The 18,854-nt window shown below is 49.0% G+C and overlaps 2 protein-coding genes and 1 long non-coding RNA gene across 7 annotated transcripts in view; 1 reads left to right on the top strand and 2 right to left on the bottom strand.

The window, feature by feature from the left end:
• The window catches only part of LOC311594139 (uncharacterized protein), a 31,504-nt gene extending 17,728 nt beyond the window's left edge, over positions 1 to 13,776 (bottom strand). The window contains exons 1-2 of the mRNA XM_084775611.1: positions 13,366 to 13,776; positions 10,714 to 10,766 (exon numbers count right to left, since the gene is read on the bottom strand). Of these exons, the coding sequence (XP_084631737.1) occupies positions 10,714 to 10,766; positions 13,366 to 13,595 (283 nt within the window). The 5' untranslated portion in view covers positions 13,596 to 13,776. The remainder of the gene's footprint in view (positions 1 to 10,713; positions 10,767 to 13,365) is intronic.
• Positions 13,777 to 13,902: 126 nt separating this feature from the next.
• Positions 13,903 to 18,854, top strand: part of WT1 (WT1 transcription factor) — a 46,293-nt gene continuing 41,341 nt past the window's right edge. For 3 of the 5 annotated variants that reach the window (XM_084775601.1, XM_084775600.1, XM_084775599.1), the window contains exon 1: positions 13,903 to 14,484. In XM_084775601.1, the coding sequence (XP_084631727.1) occupies positions 14,046 to 14,484 (439 nt within the window). In that variant the 5' untranslated portion in view covers positions 13,903 to 14,045. Of the gene's footprint in view, positions 14,485 to 17,078; positions 17,100 to 17,740; positions 18,052 to 18,854 lie in introns of those variants that run through there. The other 2 variants (XM_084775603.1, XM_084775602.1) reach the window with 2 other exon arrangements.
• LOC311594141 lies at positions 14,474 to 17,054 on the bottom strand. The gene is made up of 3 exons (XR_014777978.1): positions 16,411 to 17,054; positions 15,348 to 15,494; positions 14,474 to 14,607 (listed from the first exon to the last, which is right to left on the bottom strand). It is a non-coding gene; the product is annotated as an uncharacterized lncRNA (long non-coding RNA).

Here is an 18,854-nt window from a genome sequence, read left to right as displayed (position 1 = left end):
GAATGGGGAATGTTAGGACTTCGTATGACGAGGAAGTAAGGAGTCTGACTTCAGTGCAAACTGTACGGAAGAAACATTCTGTGACAAAGCAACTGAACTCCACTTTGGCCTGCCGGTCTTGCTATGATCTGGTGGGGTCACAGCTGCATAAGTGACACAGAGGCCGAGGCCGATATGCACCTCGGGTGCTTAGTCATCTCCATTTCCTGAATAGTCTATCCTACCCGACCTGCCTACACTGTGTTTGGATAGAGAACAGTGGCCATCCCAGGCCTTGTCAAGGACGTGGGTATAATGACCTCTTCTTAAAATGGCTGTTGTGAGAAGCAAAGGGAATGGCTGAGAGCCGAGAACATGCAGTAAGCGGCTAATAAGAACGGGGATTAGAAGAGAAGGGGAGATAGGAGGAGGGCAGAGGAAAGGGGGAAAACAGTCTACTTCTATGAAGCACCCCCCCCCCCAGAGAGCTATTTGGGATGCACAGGAGTGAGTTTATATGTACTTTGAAAAAATCTGAACACTCTTTTCAAGAGACTCACTTAAGTTCCCTGTAGGGTGGTTTCTGTTTATAAACTTCAGCTTAGAAACATTTCTTGATTGTGGCAATATTTTAGTTTTGACATCAAGCATCATCAGATTTTTTTTAAAAAAATCTTTTCCAGCTTCATCCACAGCTTTGGTCATTGTTGCCCAGTAATGCTGGGGTCACCCAAGTACTTTTATTTCAGAGACCTTCCAAAGTCAGCCAAGGCAGTGGTTTTGAAAACTGCCCTTGTTTGTCGACAAAAGAACATTAAAACAACCAAGAGGCTGATTTCTGTCCAGGACGAGTATTTTTAATGTCTTGCTGGACACGTTTAAAATGCTTTTGGGGGTCCTTTGGGAGCCGGATTTGGAGAAATTGTTTTTTTTTTAAATTGTATTTTGTTTTAAGTCTTGGGATGTGATCTATAGTAAATGTCTGTGATGTTTGCACATTGTGTAATACTCCCTCTGAAGGCTGTTGGAACTTCATCAGCATCAAACAGGCAACAAAGACAGAGGGTGGAGAAGACGAGCTGTTTCTTTGGGGCTTTCTGGTTATCTTCCAGTGACTGTGCTACTTAGCGAAGCTTTGAGAGATTGATCTTTCAGGGCTGATCAGCCCGTCATTCCAATTCTCTTCTGAACCAGAACAACGTCTGCTTCAGGCATCGGTGAGTAATTCTAGAAAAGGATGCCATCAACAGGCTAGGTATCCCAGTGAAGTGCAGCAGTGCTTTTCTTGTTCTGACAATATTGTGATTAGCTAATTATTCACATACTCCACGTGAAATCTGAGTGGCTGTTAGTCTCTTTCAAGAAACACAGGGAAGAACTAAAGGGAATTCCCAGATCTGGTGTAAGTGAAGATTTTTCTCTAATGCTTCTTTTTAAAATAATTTATTACTATTAAATATATGTTTGGAGGTCAGAGGACAACTTCACCAAAATTAATTCTCTCTTCCACCATGGGTTCCAGGAATGAAACACAGGTCTTCAAGCCTGCACACCAAGTGCCTTTTCCTACTTTGAGCCACTTCACTGGCCCCCAAGGACACTTCTTATAGGAGAACATGTTGTAATTATAACCAAATCCTATAGCATAACCAGGATCTAAAAGCCCATGTTATATGTCCCCAGTTTGGTCACTGGGCCTGTAAAGGCTGCTTGGTCAGAGAAAGTGAATGCCATGTGTAACACGAAGTGGGGTCTCCATTCACACAGGTTTGGCTTGGGCAACCCACATCCACATCTTGTCTGAGAAAGAGGGGTAAGACTGTGTGCTCTCAAAAGTCTCTTGCATTTTGTACCTTGCTACAAATGAGACTCCAGTCAGTAAAAAAGATGTTTTCCACATCCCATCTGACTAAGTGATACCTAAGAAGGTGCCAAATTGAGTTAGGAAAAGGTGAAAGACATCTTAGCAACACTTAGACTCCTCTTACCCACACAGATACTCACGATGATATTCCTTTAAAACAATGAAGACCAGCTACCTCCAGGATCCATCTTTCACAAAAGCTCAGTGGGTGAAAATCAGACAAGCACTTGAGCCTATGTCGCTATATGCACACAGTTCTCCTACAGTCAGCACTCTCCTCTCTCTCTCCCTCTCTCTCTCCCTCTCTCTCTCCCTCTCTGTCTCTGTCTCTCCCTCTCTCTCTCCCTCTCTGTCTCTGTCTTTCCCTCTCTCTGTCTCTCTCCCTGTCTCTGACTCTGTCTCTCTGTGTCTCTGTCTTTCTCTCTCCTCTCTCTCTCTGTCTCTCTCTCCTCTCTCTCCCTCCCTCTCTCCCTCTCTTTCTGTCTCTGTCTCTCTCTCTGTCTTTTAAAACCTAATTTTTGAGTACAGAGATGGGGGTCAGCATGGGTGCCCTAAGTCCTTCTCAGATCTGTTTGTGAAGGACACGGGACTGCATTTAGAAAAGAAAGCCGTCTTTAAAGAAGCATGGCAAGCTTGACTGGACAGATGTCCCTGCTTGTCCGATAATGACAATGATACACTGTGTTTATTTGGAAGGTGACTCTAGTGTTCATATTGACTTCAAGGTCCCAGCGCAAAATCCCAGATCCTGATCCTGTGGATTTATTTCACACACTGGAGGACGCTGGCTTCCCGAACCTTGCACGAAGCGTCTTCTTCCACTAAGAGTGGGCTGACCCTTCCCAAATGGTAACCTCTCTCTTCTCTGGCCTGACTTCCCCTCAACTGTTTTCAAAGCGAGATTTGTGAAAACAACGTGTGAGAACCCAGGACAGTGGGAAGTGCTCGTGGGAATGCTGCAATAAATGTCAGGTGCATAAACCAGCTGATGGTATTTATTTGGTTCTCAAGAAGAAAGTATTGGGATAGGATAAATTACGATCATTTTTCAACATCTCGGATTTCTTTAGTAATGCATATATGTTGGCAGACCTCAGTGGATCTTGCTAATTTATTTGTAGATCATCAAAGAGGCACATAAAATATAAGTCTCTAGGCAAGTGAGCCTAACGGGAAGCTGAACTGGGTAATGGTAGTATTTTCCTGCATCGTAAGTAAACATGTCAACAAGGTGACGAAGGCTTTTGTCCTCCTCCGGGATGAACTTTGAGGGGTGAGATGGCCGCTATCAAAGGACTCAGTTTTGTAGTCTTTCCTCACAGAGTGTCTCATGACTCCAGAGAAGGCTGCTCTGCAACCTGACACAGAGAACCGGGTCAGGATATTTCTTAACAGAGATTTCCTCAGTGTCATTGAATTACAGTGGGAGTTTAGGGTTTTCTGTGCCTTGATAGGTTGTATTTTAATGTAAGCACAAGTTTTTAAGGTTATTGTGATGTAAGGAGGAGTCACAGTGAATCCCCGCTGTGCAAATGGTGAGAAATGATATGGGGGAGAGGAAGAAAAATATGTATCTCTCTATACACCACAAGCCAGTGTTCCAAAGATGATCTCTGCGAACATAAAAGTTTATGCTGCCTTTGATTTGTGAGATTTCAAAACACACTAGCAGTATTTAAGGATCTTCGAGCATCTGCCCTGAGTTTGCGTGTCCTCTGGCTGTCCTACTGCTCCAACACAGAGCCTCCTGGTTAAACTATTGTTTCCACAGTTCCCTTTGTGGACTGCATCCAACGACAGGCCTTGCCTCTTGTCACCTCCCTAGTTCTTTCATCAACCTTTCGTTAGCTGGGGGGGGGGGGGGGAAGGCATCTCCAGGCTCCACTGGGAAAGAGCTGGGGTGAAGAGATGTGGCCTGAGGCTCCCTCTCCCACCGTCCCCCACACCCCAGCAGAGATGAAGTCACCATCTTATACTGATGGTACTCTAAAGCAGATTTTCAAACTCAGCCCTGCCATGTGTTAGGCTGTTCTCTGTTTTCAGTGGCTGCCTCGTGCTTTACACTGGAGCATATGGAGGCATCCTTGGCCTCTGCCTACTAGATGGTAGCAGCATCTACTGTCCACAGAAGGCTCTAGGCCAGTGGTTCTCAGCCTGTGAGTTGTGGTCCCTTTAACAACTCTTTATCTCCAAAAATATTTACATTACGATTCATAACAGCAGCAAAATTACACTTATGAAGTAGCAACAAAAATGATTTTATGGTTGTGGGGGGGGGGGGCGTCACCACAACATGAGGAACCATATTAAAGGATTTCAGAGTGAGAGCTACTGGACTAGGTACTGCATGATGATTCCTGGGAGCCAGTGGTCAGCTAAGAAGCTTTGCTGGTGGGGGCTCCTCACTTCTTCTTAGAGTTTTTGGAGACAGGGAAAAGGGCCTTTAGTCACAGGTGGGCCTATGTTCAGTTATTTGATGACTAAGAACAAAGGATGCATTTTAAGATTGCCAGTAGGGAATTTGTACAAATTAGTTATTAGGTTTGCTTGACTTAGTCTGGGTTGGAGGGAGGGACCACTAAGCAGAGACTGTCGCAGTGCTTCTTTAAAACATTCTTGTTGAAGTCACTGTGTGAAAGCCCAGTGTGGTACGTGTTTTCAGAGTTTTAGTGAGAGAAAGGTTTATCTTTTGCAAAAAGAGAAAGAAAGAAAAAACCTTTTTGCGTGTCTATGAGGAAGCTCAGACCCACATCTTTCTGGTCAATTACATATTTATTTTTATCCTTTGATTTTTAATAACTTAATATGAGACAATCTTTTCATCTTACTTGCCCCACTTAACTCGGGTCTTTCACCCTTGCTAATGGCTTACTTAAGACTTCCTTTCTTGTAAAGTAAAAGAAAAAAAATGTTTTCCTTTGAAACACAGTCTCACTGTGTATCCCTTGGTTATTCTGGAACTCACTATGTGACCCAGGCTGGACTTGAACTCATAAAGATCCACCTGCTCTGCCTCCCAAGTGCAAGGATTAAAGGCCTCCTCTGCCATGTCAGGCATAAAATAAAAATCTTAAGTAAATGGTGCATTCTTAATACCTACCACCCAAATCAGGGTGCTTTAGGAATACAAGAAGAGCAGTTTATAATTAACTGGGGTTAGCAGCTCAAGTTGAGACAGTCCTACCTCAAATGAATGATCCTTCAGGTATAGAGTAAACATCACAGATAATGATTATTCCATCCCGGGTGGGAGATAATTAAAGACAAATATGTACCCGGCATAGAGAACCGAGGCTAAGTTATGTGCTTCTTATTTATCTTGCATCACATGAGTTGATAGGAGTGTAATATTTATTATCTCTTGGGAAATTTTGTAATTAGTCTCCGTAACTGGTAGAGAGAAACATGCTGGGCTCTGGGTGTGATTTCTCCACTGACGGGGGCTGTCTCAGATCTGGAAGACTGATCACAATAGGAGGCCCACTGGACTGATTTATGGAGTCCCGAATAAGCGCCCTATGGAGCAGTGTTAGATTTCCAGCGACTCGGTCTGGTTTTTCCCGAGGGACTCCTCATGAATGTGTGCAATTCTTGAACAGCGAGCTGATGCCATGCTTAAGCATGCTTACAGGACTATTAATACATGTTACGTGGTAGTTCTCAGGAAGAGGGTCAAATGGCTTTTCCCCTCTGCATTCGCTGGAAACACTTCCCTGCTTCTTTGGGAAAACATGGGATTTCAGAGTCCTTGAGGGATGCTGGGCATTCGTCGGATGTTGTAAAGGGTAATAGTAATGGGGAGTCAATAAGGGCTCAAAGCCAAACATGAGGAGCCCAGTCAGTGCCATGACACGACCGCACAGTGCTTTGCACATGAAAGAGTGAGATTTCAACATGGACCTGAAAGCAGAAGGCAGATGGACACTCATTCCTCTGCATGGCTAGGATGTGTGCGTGCTCTAATTCAAGATGCAGATGGCTGACTTTTTAGTCAAGGTTACTATCTGAAAGCTCAATAACTATCAGTTATTAATATCCTATTACTTTGCCAGGCATCATATATGCAGTTTATATATGGTTTTTGTTTGTTTATTTATTTATTTATTTTTTTAGTTTTTCAAGTCAGGCTTTCTCTGTATAGCCTTAGCTGTCCTTGCTTTGGAGACTAGGCTGGCCTTGAACTCACAGCGATCCACCTGCCTCTGCCTCCCTGATTTTTTTTTTTTAATGTACTGGGATTTTAGGATTATTGCTTGGTTTTTTTTTCATTCACTCATTTGCTCCATCATTCAATTAACATCTTGTTTCCTCTCCCAAGTGTTGTATAAAATGTGGAAGTGTAAATGAAGCTTAACATTTTTTTTTCCTCATGGCTGTATTAATTTGTCCTCAGAACAAATCTATGGAGTAGTGTTATTATCCACTCCAGTTCAGCATTAGGAAACTGCAGCAGCAGAGTCTGGGAAGACAGATCAATGGGCAAAAGTGCTTACTGTGAAGGCCCCCATGTAAAATAGCCTGGCATCGTGAGGACAGCCTGTAAGCCCATTGCCTACCGGGCACGGGAGAGTGGAGACAGGTGGATTCCAAAGCCAATGTGCCATTCTAGGCGAGTCTCTGAAGGTCTCATTCAGTAGAGATCCTGTCCCAAAAATAAAGTGGAGAGTGATCCCAGAAGACACCAGTGTTGACCTCTTGTCTCCACATACATGCAGGCGCACACACACACACACACACACACACACACACACACACACACACACACACTCACACAGAGTTTTCTTTAGAGGCATCTTCTTTTCCTCATGTCCACATGCTGCAGAAGTCGGGCCTCTGCATTGTCTAGCACTTTGGTTTCTAGTATTGTTCTCACTTACAGATAACAGTGCTGAGAGATGAGAGGCTTTCATCATTTCCTCAAGGCCGTGACCACTGGCAGAGGCAGGCCTGGAGCTTCGTGTTTTTATACCTGGCTCTGAACTCTTTGACATTACAGACATGCCATTCACACCCAATGTTTGGCTGTACAGTCAGTGCAATCTCAGTTTTTACAAGCCTATGTGAACCTCTAGTCTTTAAAAAATAAAAAATAAAAAGCCCCCTATTTCCTGTTTTAGGACAAATTATTTCAGTTTCCTTTGAAATAGCAAGAATTTTGTTTAAGGTTAAATTCTTTTAACAAAGTTTTTACTTCCTGCCCTTTTCTCTGCTCCAACTCATACTTCTAAGCCTAGAACTCGACAGTTAATAACAAGCAAATCAGGACAAATTATATCTCTGTGTGAAGAGTAGCCACACTTACAGGGGTCAGGGTGGGGCAAGAGATGGCCACCCCTCACCTCATCTATTTTCACAACAGTAGTTGTGATCTCATTGGTTTTTTTTTTTTTTTTTTACCTTGAAGACAGGAAAACTAAGTTTTTCTGGGTTTAAGTGACTTTCAGAGTCCCTTGGCTGGTGGCCGTGGTGACTTACCCTGGATCTGCGTCAAGAACTGTAACTAACTTCTGGAAGGCTGTGTAGGGCTGGGTGGAGATTTTTTTTCCTCCACCTTGTTTTCCAAATCCTTCAGAACATCTCTGTTTGTGAGTAGAACACTTCCCGGATGCATTCAAATGGAGCAGAAGGCCACAAGAAGCTCTCAGCTGTCCCCTCCCAAGTTCCTTTCATCCGTTGTCTAACCCTGTGGTCACCCCACCACCACCACCACCACCCCTTCCTTTACAGTACTTAGACTATTGGGAAGTACTTGATGTGTTCCATGGGAGAGCTGCCTGCATGCCTCCTGGCCTGGATGGTCCCTGAGGGCGAAGGAAGGCCAGATCCTGTCACCACTGAATCCTGAGTCTCTCTACACAGCTGGCAGGTGAGGAGTGCCAATGTACAGTCCCTACACAGTGCCCGAATGAGCAGCACTGGGAAGATGAACACACACCGTCTTTGAGGATGAAGAGGAGGGTCTTGACGGAGAGAAAATCTTGAGGACACTTGTTTCTAGAAACTAAAGATGCCCTAATTTGCCAAGATTTACAGTTGAGATTATGAGCTGGCTCCTTGAACTGTTTGTCTGTTTTCTAAAGAGTATTTGCTTGTGTTTGCGTGTACTTGGGGGGGGAGGTGGTATATGTTGAGGCATCTGTGTGGAAGTTAGACAACTTCCCCAGGGTTGGATTCCCGCTTCTCATGCCAAGGACCTAACTCAGGTCGTCAAGCGTAGCACTACATCCCTTTCCCAGCTAAGCCCTCTTTCTCCTTGGCTCAGTCGGCCTGATCTGTCTTGGTAAACCTCTGTTAGGAAGTTACTGACTCCCCCGTCCTCCTCTCCACCCGACTCCTGTGAATACCTATGTCCCTGCCAACTAGGTGGGCACTGACAGAGACCCAGGTGGCTTTTCACTAAAGCTAATCTGTTGTCTGCGGGAAATGCCAAGTCCCTTTCTAACTTGATTTTCATGAAGCTGACTGGTCTTAGGAAAACATTGATTCTGCCCCCCCCCGCAGTATCCCTCCACCCCACTAAACGTATCTTGTAGACTTTTCTACAACCCTCCAAACAAACAAACAAACAAACAAACACGAAACAAAATTCTGCCCAAGACTCAAATGCAGACTGTCCAGAGTCTCTCTCCCTGACAGGATGTCAGGGGGGTAGTCCTAACTTAACATTTGCATATTCTTACAACTCCAGGGCGAGTTCCAGTAGGGATGCTGTGCTTTATATGAACCTGTATACACCAGGACCCCAGCACGGGGCTGACTTCATTGGCATACTTTATGGCTTAATACATCCAAATGATTTATAACTCATTTTGTCTAGGCATTTATGCTAATAAATTTAACAGATTTCCCAGTACTGCCTGGTCCTTCATTTCTTCTGGGAGTTGAGGTGAGAGAAAAATAAAGGAGCATATTACTGGAAGAAAGAAGAAATTGCTTCCACTGAATTTAGAACCCAAATAAAATTACAACACAAATAAAAACTCTGATTAAAGTTAAACTGAAGAAAGGGCAGAGGAGGGAGGGAGGGAGGGAGGGAGGGAGGGAGAGAGAGAGAGAGAGAGAGAGAGAGAGAGAGAGAGAGGACTAGTCTACATACAGTTCTGCAATTATATTACTTATCAAAGGGGAAATCCCAAAGTGATATTTAGATCTAGCAAGCTAGTTTTCTGAGGAATAAGTCATTCATATATAATTAAATCCAACGTTGACAGAAAAGTGACAGACTGCAGGGCTTCAGACTGAGTATAGCCAAGAGTGAAGGGGATGAAATGAAATCCTGCCTATAAAAGATAGCTTTTATAGGTTAAAAACATAAAAAACAAATACTTTGAATTTTCTCAAATGGGAAGATTTTAAGTCTCCTCTCTCTCTCTCTCTCTCTCTCTCTCCTCTCCAGGTGTAGTGTAGAATAAATTTCTCTCTGTCTTTTCTTTCCTCCTCCTCTTCTTCTTCTTTTTCTGTCTTCTTCTTTTCTCCCCTCCCTTTTTTTTTTTTTTTTCCATTTCTTTCCCTTGTTTGCAAAGTTGAATCTGGGGTCAGGAGTTCTAATTGTAACCTCAGACTGGAATTCCAGATGGTGTGCTCTGGACTGGAAGCAACTCTCAGTTCATCAATTTCATGGGCTTCCATATCTGCTCTGGCCACGGCCTGGTCTCCATCCCCACTGTGGCATTAATGCAGAACAAATTGAGACATATCCTCTATATAATTAGTTCCAGAATTTAAAAAGATTTACGGGATAATAATAGAGGCCTCGCTGCTGAATCCTTTCATTGGGGGCTCTCAGGGAGGTGGGGAACCCGTGGTGTGGTGTCAAAACACTGCGGCTCCAGGCACCACGAACTGGGGGAAAGGGCAAATTTTACACTTCGCACCAGGCAGCGCTAGGTGGTTCTAGCCCCATAACCAGCCCAGGGAGGAGAGTTGGAAGCCCAGATGGGAGGTGGATTAAAAAAGAAAAAGAAAAAAAAATCGAGACAAATTTCAAATGAAAGAAGCCTAAGGCTAAGCTGTATCACAAAAGGCCCTCCGATGTTTACATTTTTCTTTTATTTTGCAAAATGAATCTGTGATGCTTTTGCCAACTGCGCCAGTCTGGAAGCTAACCCCTATGTGCCTTCACCGTAGCCCTGAGCAGATTGCTAACTTAAGAACCGTGAAAGAGAGGAACAGCTCTGGCTGTCCTGTTCTTGGAGCTCAAGACGCCGAACTCTAGGGTAGCCGCTAACCCGGTAACTGGCGGCTCGGAGATCGGGTCACTCTTCACGCCATTCCCTGGCGCGGGTTGGCGGTCTCAGCCACTGACAGACCGCAGGGCTTCAGCTTGTTTATTCAATTGTCAGCAGCGGCCGGGTGACCCGCGGGAGCGCGGCCCCGGCGTGCGCGCCGGTCCCTGGGGCCAGGGCTTTAGTGGCCTGGCTCTATGCTCAGCCAGATGCTGTTGGCAGCCCCGGATGAAAGATAGGGTTGAGATCCCCTTCCACCTAGATAAGATGATGTTCTCATCTTGTAATAATTATGTGCCTTCTAAGACTCGTATTGAAGTCATCTAGACTGCCAGGGTCTCTCTTTTCTTCTATAGTTATCAGTACGAACGAAATGAACGTTGGGTTTAGTTGAGCTTGGCCAAAAATCGTTCTATACGTCTTAGAACAATAATAGTATCAAAATTCAGTGGTTTTGCTGTAAAGAGAACACCCGAAAGGTGGACCGCTGTCATATTTTCTCCGTCGACCACCAATAAGGAAACAGGCTTAAAAATACCATAGAACTCACCTGGGGTCCTACACTGATGATTACCAGGTGAAATTGATATCTCAATTTCAAGCCACCTTGCTTCTAACCACAGTTGTGCCATTTGCTTTTCTTACCTCTGTTGGGCCTCAGTTTCCTCCTCTGGCTTGAGTTTAATTGCCCGCTTTGCCTATGGACAGACAATTCAGAACGTGATCCTTTCAAGGTCTGAGTCTGCTCTGTCGTGGTGGGAAAAGGGAACTAACTGTATAGGAAGCTCCTAGTTTACCATGACCTTCATTTTAAGGGAACCGCGGCGGGCCTTAGTGGAAGGAGGTTTAGGGTGGGCGGCAGGTGCGACACCCCTTAGCCAGGCTGTATTTAGTTCTCACAGTCAGTCGGCTGAAGGTACCCAAGTCAGTGCAGCTACGTGTCTGCTGGCGGGGGAGGGGGGCTCAGGTAAACAACAATTATCCTGAAGAGAAAGATGGATCGTGGGAGGAATGGGGTATCCTGTGATACCCGGCTTCTAGACTTGGGATAGGCAAGGGGCGATCTCAGCAGCGTCTAGGCTGACCAGAGGGCCTCCAACTGCATAGCAGCTTCCTGAATTTCCCTGCACTTATTTCTCCACCCAGCGGACTGCTGAGAAGCTCCTGATGCTACTTTTTATGACCGGAGAAGATGGGGACGAGAGGGCACCCTGGGGTTGAAATGAGGAATCCACCTTATGCTTCCTGAGCTCCCCCTCAAATTTTCTGAGAAAAGGAACAACAATTTTTTTCCCCAAATTTTTCGGGCTGTCCCTTTCTTCTCATGCCTGTATGCCACCCCTCTTCTCGTCAACCTACCCCCAGGCAAAAACGAAAAATGTAAACGCGGAGGCAGAAAAAAACGTGTCCCCTTCTCCCCCGTTTCTGAAACACAAAAACTCCTAGGAGCTCAAATCACATCGGCCTGTCTACACACCGCTTCCATCCACAGCCCCCTCCCAAAGCAGGAGACTGAAAAAGAAACCATTTCCACTTTCCTCTGCTAAGGAAACCCTGGCTCTTCACGAAGGGCTTCTCCTCCCTCAGCGGCGGGAGTCCAAGTTAAGGAAAACGACTTCGAAGTAGAAATAAGAGGTCAGGAGGAGGGAAGAAGGGAGTGAGGCTTGGGGCTTTCAGGGCCAGCTGGGCTTGAGAAGTTGTGTCCCAAAGGGCCTGTCTTGGCCAAGAAGACCAACGGCCCTGCGCCCACTTCCACGTTTAATGATAAAGAACGGAAGCGGGCAGGACAGAGTTTAGGGGGAAAGCTTGTCTTGAAGGCCCTGCATTTCTTTTTTTGAAAGCTTGGATAAAAGGCGGGGTGGTTGGTGGTGGGGTGGGTGCTGGTGGTGGTGGCGGAGGTGGTGGTTCTAATCCATTACCAATCAGTCAAACTCCCAAAGCCGCACGCAATGAGTTCCACCACGGTGAAAGTGAAAGAGTAGCAACGGATAGTGTAGCACTTTAATCTTCCTTGGGATTTTCTTTACCTATATAAATTGCGCGACCGAAAGAGAAGTGGGTAATTGCTCAAGGCAATATTTTCTGAGCCCTAGGACGCCTCAGGACCTAAACCAGAATTCAAGGCAATTCTGCATCCACGTATCTATGTGAGTTAAAAACCAACGTGCAGCAAACGGAGAATACATTAAGACCATTGAACAGCTAGGTTTCTTCGTATTCAGGTCAGTGCCCTTGACTGTTGTTTTGGGTAGGTTTAGTTAGAAAGCTTCAAGCCCCAGCCCAGTTCGGGATGCCCACTGCAACCCGCGGCTTCGCTGCAGTTCCAAGCCGTGCCTTTGCTGCCGCCGCCGCCAGGACTCCCAGAGTCTGGCCCGCGCGCAGAAGCCCACCTCACCCGGCACTCCGCAGGCTTCTCCTTCCCCACAGGTTGTTTCCCACATAGATCCCATTGCTTTAGGAGACCTGAAATAACCCAAACCAAGCCCCAAACACCTGTTCTAGTCGCAAACAGCTACAAGGTGGAGGGAGTAATTGTTTTTTAGAAGCCACTCTCTGGGAACTTTCCTAGCGGTCAATGGAGCCTCTCCCTGGCTTATTTCTAGGTTAGCCTAACTGGTTCGCTTCTCCCGATCAATCGCCGCAGGTCCACAATCGTTCCTTCATCACTAGAGGAAGCTTTGCTTGGCGAAGCAGCATTCTGGGGCCACACTCTTCCTGCTGGTTTCGCGGCCAAAGCGTTCCCACCAGACTCAAAGTAGGGTCTGGGCATTTCTGCTAAGCGCCTGCCTTCGCCTCCAGCAACGCCCTCCCCACCCCCCACCCCGCCCGCGCCTACTAGCTGCAATTTCCCCATTTAATATAAGGTTTAGACATTCCTTGCTGGAAAGGGCCAGTAAGTGCCATCTGCACTGATTTTAGGTAGGCAGCAACTGCCCTCTGGGTTCCAACTTCACCAAAGAACCAGATACCAGACAACTGAAAATATCCCGCTGTCACCACTGACGTCACACTTCACAATTACCCATCTCGAACAATTTCACCTTGAATCTCAACCTATGAATCCAAAGAGACCAATCGCCTAAAGTGACCCTGCGGTTAGGCTCTAGGGTTCTGGACTTGGGAGGGGATAAGATTCAAAGTTACGCTTTCCGCCTCAGAACCCAGGAGAGTTCTCTGGGCTCTCTAGTTCCCGCCCTCTTGGAGCCCACCTCCCCCTCCCTTCACCCCAACCTCTCTGATTAATAACCCAGACTCTACTCCCACCTAGGTCCGACGCCTAAGAGACACACTACTTACCTAGAGGGTCTTGCCTCAGGTCGCCTACAACCGGGGAGGCCAGCTAGGGAATCAGGGAGAACCTTTCCAAACCCTCCAGCTGAGAGCACGTGGCGGGCCAGAGAGGAGGTTGTCTTTGAGACGTACGCTCCCTCGGGCCCGCCCCACACCCCCGCTGCGAGTAACTGGGGCGAGCGGGGCGCGCGGCTGGGCCTGGCTGGGGCTGCTGTGTGAATGGAGCGGCCGAGCATCCTGGCTCCTCCTCCTTCCCCGCTGCCGGCCCCTCTTATTTGAGCATTGGGTAGCTGGGGGCAGCCGGGCAGCCGGGGTAAGGAGTTCAAGACAGCGCCCACACCCGGGGGGCTCTCCGCAACCGGACTGCTTGCCGGCTCCCCCTCTTCCTTTCCCGCCCTCCCTCCCACCCACTCATTCACCCACCCACCCAGAGCGAGGACGGCAGCCCAGGAACTGGGGCCCGCCGCCTCCTCGCCGCGATCCTGGACTTCTTCCTGTCGCAGGAGCCGGCTTCCACGTGTGTCCCGGAGCCGGCGTCTCAGCACACGCACCGCCGTGAGCTCGGGTGTGTTCAGCAGCCGGAGCAGTCTGGGAATCGAGGCTCCCGCAGCACCTGGGCCAAGTCCAGCGCTGAGAGTCCACAGGATCGCAGGAGCGGAGGGCCGTCTGGGTCCGAACCGCCACTAATGGGTTCCGACGTGCGGGACCTGAACGCGCTGCTGCCCGCGGTGTCCTCGCTGGGCGGCGGTGGCGGCTGCGGACTCCCTGTGAGCGGCGCGGCGCAGTGGGCGCCGGTGCTGGACTTCGCGCCTCCGGGAGCCTCGGCTTACGGGTCGCTGGGCGGTCCCGCGCCTCCTCCCGCTCCGCCGCCGCCTCCGCCGCCACCCCACTCCTTCATCAAACAAGAGCCCAGCTGGGGCGGTGCCGAGCCGCACGAGGAGCAGTGCTTGAGCGCCTTCACCTTGCACTTCTCCGGCCAGTTCACCGGTACAGCGGGAGCCTGTCGCTACGGACCCTTCGGTCCTCCCCCACCCAGCCAGGCGTCCTCCGGCCAGGCCAGGATGTTCCCCAATGCCCCTTACCTGCCCAGCTGCCTGGAGAGCCAGCCCACCATCCGCAACCAAGGTAAGGGGGTCGGGACAGCGCTCCCTCAGCGAGTGGCAATGTCTACGGGTCCGGATCCCACGCGGCTTCTCTTCCCAGTTTCTTCCTGATTCCAGCTCGTACCCAGCTGACTTCCCAAGGAGTCTGGAAAGTAGCGGGTGGCGGGCCAGGGAAGAGTGGACTCTGTCAAGTGCTAGCGACAGCCCCCACCCCCCGCAAAACACACACACGCGCTGCAGGCAAAGCAAGATCCCAGAGTCTTCGCAGGACGCGGGAGGACATCTGGGGCCCCAGGACTCCACAGGAGCAGGGAAGGAGGGGGATTGGTTGAAGAGTGTGGCTCTGAACTGAGGAAAGGTCAGATGCTTAAGGCCTCACCAAGCGTCGACCCTTTTAGACGGCTAGGATAGGCCGACTACTACGTAGAGGACTCCGAGAGTGGGATCAGCGTTTAGGATTCCCCTGTGATGCCTCTGACAAGCCCTAAGACCACTGAAGAAGAACTAGCTCTCCATAGGCGCTGGCTCATTGCTAGTTAGGAGGCTTTGGAATGGGGAATTAACACTTTGGGGGCACAGTCAATGTTCCACAAGCAAGTAGCTTATGGAAAAGGTAGCACTGTAGGGACGCAAGGCCAAGGGAATGGAAGACACCCTGACTGGCCGGTCTTCAACGGGTAGGAACCAAATCCCTGGAGCGAGGCTGGGAAAAGGTGGCCTTTTTCCTTTCGGGTGCTCCTTGGCTGTTTCCTAGTCACATACACACTGAGGTTAGCATAGGGAAAGGTTTCATAAGGCTTGGGATGTTGGAACAAGACCAAGTGTACTGGCGGTCTTCAATGTACAATCTTGTGTATGTATATATGCTCTCACAGGCACCCTCACCTCTCTTTCGTTAGCATCCTGGACGGAGCCACTGTAGTTTTCTTCTCATTTGATTTCTGAGCTGATGTTTTAGGGAAAATCTTTCCCGACACAGAGGCTGATGCTTTTCTTGGACCAAAGATTTTGCTGTCCTTGGTCTGGGCATTTCTGCGTGGGAAGGGGAAAGCAGAGCAGGCACTATTTGTGGGAGGTGCAGAAGGGCTCTCAGGGTCTTCTGAACCCAGCCTTGGAACACCTCAACTACCCGAAGCCCTAGCAAAACCGAAACCGCTGAGGGATGGGTCTTGGCGGGCAACCTGAAGCAGACTCAGGGGGTCCTTCCGTTCTAAGTCTTTCATAAATTCAGTAAGTGTTTTATACAGGAGACGCTGGAAGAGCTTGGTGCCTTTGCAGAAGCTCTGGGATCACGCCATCACTTTCTAGTAGGCAGGTGTTACCTTTGGCAAGCCTCCAGGCCAGTTTGCTTGTCTCTATGAGGAGAGCTGAGGTGGGTAACTGGGAGTCTGCCTTAGGACAAAAGTGATAGGCCAAACGGGGGGAAGCCTGACCAGGCTCTAAATCCAGAAAACACAGCCCACCTAAAACCTCCCTGCGTCAGAAACCATGCCACTGTCAGGCATGTGTATGACTTGAGTGAGCAGGCCAGTTACTCGGAGAGGCTCACTGACCTATATATAACCTTCTGGAGAACAAATATTAGTGGGCCACCATCTTTTTGAGTTGGGACTGGGCAGGGGCTTTGCTGCTTTGTGTGAGGACCACGATTAGCATTCTGCACTGCAGGTCTAATAGAAGGCCTTAGTAGAAGGTGGGTGGGGCTGAGAATTTAAAGCCCAAAGGTATTGCCATTACACTGGGGGGTGGGGGTGGGGCAGAGTCTCCTGGACTAGACTGGTTGGGCTGCTACAGAAGAGCTTGGGAGCTGAGGATGGGCCCAGCAGGTGAAGGTCTCTGCCCTCCACCCAATGCCTTTCTCTTGTTGCGCTGAGCCAGAAAAGGCCAGTGGGAGATGTTTCCAGCGTAGGGTCATACCCTAGAAGCAGGTTCCTGTCAGGGCACTTACCTTTTTCTCTCCCAGTTAAAACAAGTATGTTGTGCAGGTCCAGTCTGTGGGCTTCCTTGGCTTCAGGGATCGGAAGTGAGTCCTGTGAAGCAGCTACACCCCTTTCCCAGTCCCCATGGCAACTAGGCCAGAGCCTTGAGGTCTGAGATTCTTAGAACAGTCACATCTTTTACTTCTAGGGTTCCTATGGATCCTTTCAACAATGCAGAATTTGGTCTGGGGTTTTTGATTAGGAGAAGGTGTCAGCTGTCCCTGGAAAATGTGAGAATGGCCATCAGCGTTCCTTGTTCAGCTGCCACTGGAGAGGAATTCAAGCTAGTTACCTGTACGCAAGCCTGGGAGCTTACCTCCTGGCATTCACCCACCCCTTCCTCAGTTTCTTAAGGCTACTCGCCATTTCTTATATAACTGGCATTCTAGTCTTCTAAACCTTAATTTAGCAAACACCAAAACCTGACTTGGTGGGGCGTGGTGGGTGTAGATTGGCTCTTAAAACAGCTGATGGCTATAGGAACAAGAAACACTAAGGTGGAAGGAGCCAGTCACTAGGAGGTGAGACTTCAAGAGGCCTCCTACGCAGTGACAGAGCTAGGACTCCAAACCCACATTTTCCTCCTGTTTTCTCCCAGATTTGGCTTCACGGTTGAAGTGGTTGCTCTCTGCCCAGCTGAATAGGCCCTGAACAACTTGTGAGGGTTAGATGGTTGCAAAGTCTGTCAGGACCCAGAAGCAAGCGCGCTCGCGCATGTGTGTGTGTGTGTGTGTGTGTGTGTGTGTGTGTGTGTGTGTGTTTTCTTAGTCCGACAGCCTCTGACCCCCACGCCTTCATTCCCCCCTCCCCAGTCCTGTAGTGAGCCTAGGCCCTGGGGAATCACTGCTCTGCCCTTAGCTTGGTAGCTTAACCAACTGTGATGGGGCCAAAAGCCCCCTCTCTGGTTTTCTCAAGGACAGTCGGGTGGGAGGACTCCCCCTATCCCGTAGCAGCTGGCTTTCCCGGAACACCTTCCAGGCTTAGCTTGCTGTAGGACCCCCCACCCCCACCCCCCCCAGCAACTCCCCAGGGCCAGGCTGGGGCAGACTGTTCTGGGCTCCTCCGCAGTAGAGGCAGGGGAGGAGAGCTCAGAGCTCCTTCCCTCAAAGTCAAGGTTGCTTTCCCGACCCTGGTCCAGACCAACCGTGGGAAAGTGGCTACCTTGGCTTCCAGGGTCTCTCCCTCCAAGGCCTGGACTAGAAGCCTTTGAATACTCTGATACTTCGCGGAGTCAGCAGTCTCTCCCCCGGCTCCCACTCCCGCCCATTTCGAGCTGGGCTCAGCTCAGTGCGGGGTACAGCGGGTTCCTAATCAGCCCCAGGTCTGATAAGCTTCTGATTAAAAGAGCTGTCCCTCCGGTCCCCGCTGCTTTCACTGCTGCCCCTCCCAGGAGCCCCAAGGGAGGGGCCCCGAAGTTGCCGCTGCCCGCGGGTCTCTTCTATAAGCAGGCGGCCTGGGAGCCTTGCCGACACCTGCATCCTTGAGATGGAGTTCGGGAACACAAAGTTTAGGTCATCGGCGTGAGCTGCATCCCGGCGCCAGCAGCTCTCGCTACCAGCGATTGTGCGTGGCCTAAGGTCATTGGCTGCTCTGCTCAGGAATGGAGAAGGGTTCGTTTAGAGAAAATTTATTTATTGCATCTACCTTCCCCTCCCTTTTTTTTGTTTTTGTTTTTGTTTGTTTAAGTGCTCTCTCACAAACTTTGCGTTTCTGCTAGGAAAACTGGGGTGGGTGTCGGGACTCATATTTTGTTTGTAAGCTGTAGGCTCGAGTAGGATCAGGCCTTCTCTCAAAAGGAAGTCTCTGGAAGGTCATACGTACGTATTGATCTGCGCCCAAGAGCTATTAAAGTTGGGGATTATCTTTTCCCACTTCACAATCGGAGAAACAGAGGCACTCTGGGATCACCCGGGTTGAAAAGCTGGCTGATTCCTCAGTCACTAACCATACAGCTCTGGGGTACTTAGTCTTCCCAGGACACAACTTGGTTTCCCATCGTGCCCTGTTCCTCCCATTCGCCTGAATTTGCTCTGGGAGTGACCTCACAGAAGCTCGGAGCTTTGGTTGGGTCCTGGGTGTCCCCTCTGTATTTTGAAGGTGGAGGTGGCCGGCCAACCTCTTACTGAAGAGCGTTGGTCAGCTGCTGCAAGGGTGGGCGCTTGGTTCTTCCTTGGCCCCTACGATTTATTTGGATTTAGGGACTGCGCAGTAGGAAGCTCTTGGGGCTGCTCCGATGGCCCGGAAGGGAAGGGGGGTAGCAGCTCTGACGGACTGGCCAGCTCTTATTTGCATTCTATCATGCAAGTCTAGGCTTTTTTTTTTTTACCCCCAAGGGACCGGGAGGCCCCACCCCATCATGCCCCTTCCGCATCAACTTGAGCTTTGGCAAAACAGGTGGGGTATGTGCTTATAG

The sequence above is a fragment of the Acomys minous genome (assembly GCF_964271855.1).
Source record: "Acomys minous genome assembly, chromosome: 3".
NCBI classification, from domain to species: Eukaryota; Metazoa; Chordata; class Mammalia; order Rodentia; family Muridae; genus Acomys; species Acomys minous.
The sequence above is the reverse complement of the archived record's forward strand: the minus strand, read 5'-3'. Positions and strand labels throughout refer to the sequence as shown.